Raw genomic sequence first — 3,658 nt, 5'->3', positions numbered from 1 at the left:
AATGCCGAATCAAACAGGGTCTGAAAATTCATTACTGGATGAAGATGATTACTTTTTGAACTCTGGGGATCTTGCAGGAATTCCAGTCGTTGGTAGTGACAACGAGGATGAGCAGGAATTTAATTCAAAGGACAATCTTGTTTCTTCAATTCATACTGATGATAGCTTGGAAGTAGAAAGAAGAGTCACACAGCATGAATCAGACAATGAAAATGAAATGCAAATTCCAAATAAGTTAAAAAAAGACTTTCCCAAACATTTTGATCAGGTTTCTGTCTTTAAAGCTATACGGAAAGATTTTAATCTAGTAAGAGAAAACAGCAAAGAGACATTTTCTGGAAAAGAGAAAAATAGAGACCTAACTTATGAACGTGAAAAACGGTTGGATAAACCCCATAAAGATTTGGATTCACGATTGAAAAGCAGTTTTTATGATAAAGCAGGTAATAATTGTTGCACTAGAACCATTAACACAGTGATAGAATACTACTAATAATACTGCTTTTTATGTTACTAAAGTATGAACAGTTAAATTCGTCCTTAAGCTTGTAATTTTTCTTCTTATTCTTTGCATAGTGACTGTATTTCTTCCAGTAACTTTTGTTAATTGTGTAAATGATTGAAAATAGCTCTAAGCTTCATTTCTCCCTCCCCTGGTTGCAATATTTTGATGAGAAGGCAAGATAATTTGAATCATCTATTCATTTTCTTTTGTTGAATGTTAGAACTTGAGGTTGGATTTAACTTCTTTGTGCTGTAAGCACTAAGTTCAAACTGCTGTTTTAACAATTAGTCCAAATTGGGAACCAGCAGTTGGTGTAATGGCTGTGTCGCTGGACTCCCATGTAGTCGACCGCGGTTCGTGTCCCGGACCCGGTGGCTTAAAACTCACGCCGGGCGCGTGTGTGTGCGTGCTCAAGATCCCGAGAGGAGAATGGAGGAGAAGGGACTGCGGCGTAACCATCCCCCCGGGGGGTGATTTCTCACTTTCTGTCTCTATGTCTCTCTCTGTCTGTCTGGCGAGCGCACGCGCCCTACAGTGAAAATCTCTCCAAAAAAAAACCAAAAACAATTAGTTAAAATTAGGGAGATTTTTTTTTAAAAAAATAACATTGCTATTTTATGTTTTAGATGTTTCTTAAGGCTCTTCTTTGAGCCTATTTGCCTTGTGTACCTTGTGCTTTAATTCTAGTTTCTTTTTTTTTTTTTAGAGAATTATTTCATTTTATTCATTATTATTTTTTAAATTTAATAAGGGACAGACAGAGGGAAAGCAAAAGAGCAAGCCGCCTGGTCCAAGACTTGAACCACTGTCAGCCATATGGTATAGCACCTTGACCACCATGCCACCCACTGGTGCCTCTAGTATCATTCTTAAATATAGCATATATTTTCTTCTCTGCTTTCCTTTTGTTCTATTGTTCCATTTGCCTGCATGTCATTTCTCTCTTTGTATATATGCCTATAATAGGACTTCTTACCCAACAATGACTATCTCATAAACTTTTTCTATTTTTTTAATTTTTAATTTTTTTTATTTTTTGGAGAGGTTTTTGCTATAGGGCACCTGTGCTTGCCAGACAGACAGAGAGAGACATAGAGACAGAAAGCGAGAAATCACCCCCCGGGGGGATGGTTACGCCGCAGTCCCTTCTCCTCCATTCTCCTCTCGGGATCTTGAGCACGCACGCACACACGCCCGGCGTGAGTTTTAAGCCACCGGGTCCGGGGACACGAACCGCGGTTGACTATGTGGGAGTCCAGCGACATAGCCATTACGCTAACTGCTGGTTCCCATAAACTTTTTCTATTCTGTAATCTTTTTTTTTTTTTTTAAGAATTATTTTCTTTAACTTTATTTATTTGTTTGTTTATTTATTTATTTTAGTTTGGCTAGAGAGAGAGAAAGAGAGGATGAGAAAGCAACTGTCAGGTCCGAGATGGAACTATAGTTGGCCATGTAGGAGTTCAGCGCCCTAAACCACAGTGCCACCTGCCGGCCCCCCATAATCATTTCTGACTGCTTACTTCAACAATGAATTGTTTCCTTATCTGTGTTTTGTTTATGCCTCATTATTTGTAGTGCACATCATACAGTGATATAGTTTTGTAATTGTTTTGCCTTACCTTCTAATGTAGGAATTTCTAGCATCCAGGAAACATGCTAGATTTCTAGAGTGTTCCTTACTCATTTTTTATCCTTTGGACCTAACATAGTTCAGTGAAAATGATAATCCATCCGTAAATGTTCAATAGACGTGAGGGGAAGCAGTTACACTATACCAGTCCTTATGTTTCTTTTGGCAATGCTAGGAAATATATGGTAGAAAGAACAGTATTATTAAAAAGGACTACCGTTTTGAGTGTCCATTATGTACAAGACCGTGCAAGGGTATACTATACATTTTCAATATATATGACTCAATATTTTTTTTTCAAAAGGATTATGTAATTTTTATTTATTATTATTTTAATTTGCCAGAAAGAGAGAGAAGGAAAGTGAGAGAGCAAACCGCCAGGTCTGGAACTCAAACAAGGTTGGCCATGTGGGAATCTAGCTCCCTAACCACTATTCTCCAGTATGTATTTCACTGTCTCTTATAGGAATATTGAAAATTAGGAGAGTACTTCTCAAAGGACATCATGTCTGTTAATAAAAGGAATAGGTCAGGCAGTAGATACATCAGTGACTAGTTGAAGACAGTTATAGAAAAGTTTGTCATGAGGCAAATAACTGAAATAATGAGTTTTAGGAATTCTTTTTTTTAAATAATTATTTAATTTTATTTATTCATTTGTCTATTTTAATTCGACCAGAGAGACACAGAGAGAGACAGAGAGAGAGAGAAAGCGAGAAAGCAGGCCACCAAATCCAGGACTGAAAGGATGGTCAGCCATGTGGGGGTGTCCAGCGCCTTAATCATCACACCACCTGCTGGTCCCCTGAGTTTTAGGAATTCTTAGGAGAGAGATGAATTTTATCTTTGTGGTTTTAGTATTGAGCAAGGAAAAGCTATAAGATAGGGTAGAAGTTAGATGGTGACAGATTGTGTAGAACTTAGAGTGAAATTACCTTTTGGGTGTTTTTGAGGGACCCAGTTTAATGAATGAATGTTGAAAAAGAGTTGATTATTGAATAATAGCTTTCTGGGTCACTCTTTATAAGATTTGTTATTCATATACATATGTTTGTTTTTCTTTAGTGGCTAATCAAGTTGAAGAAACATTACATACCCATTTACCACAAACCCCAGAAACAAACTTTAGGGTAAGTTTTCAGTGTGTATGTAGATTGCTATAACTGTGACAAGGGTCAAAGATTTCTTTATGTCACTTTCTAAACTTTTAACTTATATTTGTTAGAGTGAATTTTTTTTATTGTTTTTTATTTGTTGTATTATTTGGTTAAGGGTATCTTCAGAGACATTCTAAGAAACCTCAGCTCCTAAGTTTTTCTTTATTTATTCTGACAGATATATAGCATGTATATTTAATTAAGCATATATACTTAATTAAGAATCCCTATAGCATATGCTATATGCCTACACTTACTTTAGGTATAGGGACTCTTAATTAATGTTCATAGAGGTCTTCATTTCTTTTTTTTTTTTTTTTTTTTTTTTTTTCTTTTTTTTTTTCTTTTTTTTTCTCTAATTTT

General features: G+C 35.9%; 1 protein-coding gene across 4 annotated transcripts in view; it reads left to right on the top strand.

Annotated features, from left to right (window-relative positions):
* Positions 1-3,658, top strand: part of ZMYM4 (zinc finger MYM-type containing 4) — a 100,346-nt gene that overhangs the window by 20,699 nt on the left and 75,989 nt on the right. For all 4 annotated transcript variants that reach the window (XM_027771944.1, XM_014587890.2, XM_014587888.2 and 1 more), the window contains 2 exons: positions 1-443; positions 3,204-3,268. In XM_027771944.1, coding sequence (XP_027627745.1) covers positions 1-443; positions 3,204-3,268 — 508 coding nt within the window. The remainder of the gene's footprint in view (positions 444-3,203; positions 3,269-3,658) is intronic.

This window comes from Tupaia chinensis, unplaced genomic scaffold (assembly GCF_000334495.1).
Source record: "Tupaia chinensis unplaced genomic scaffold, TupChi_1.0 Scaffold000239_1, whole genome shotgun sequence".
NCBI classification, from domain to species: domain Eukaryota; kingdom Metazoa; phylum Chordata; class Mammalia; order Scandentia; family Tupaiidae; genus Tupaia; species Tupaia belangeri.
Note: the sequence above shows the minus strand (reverse complement) of the source record. Positions and strands in the feature narration are given on the sequence as shown.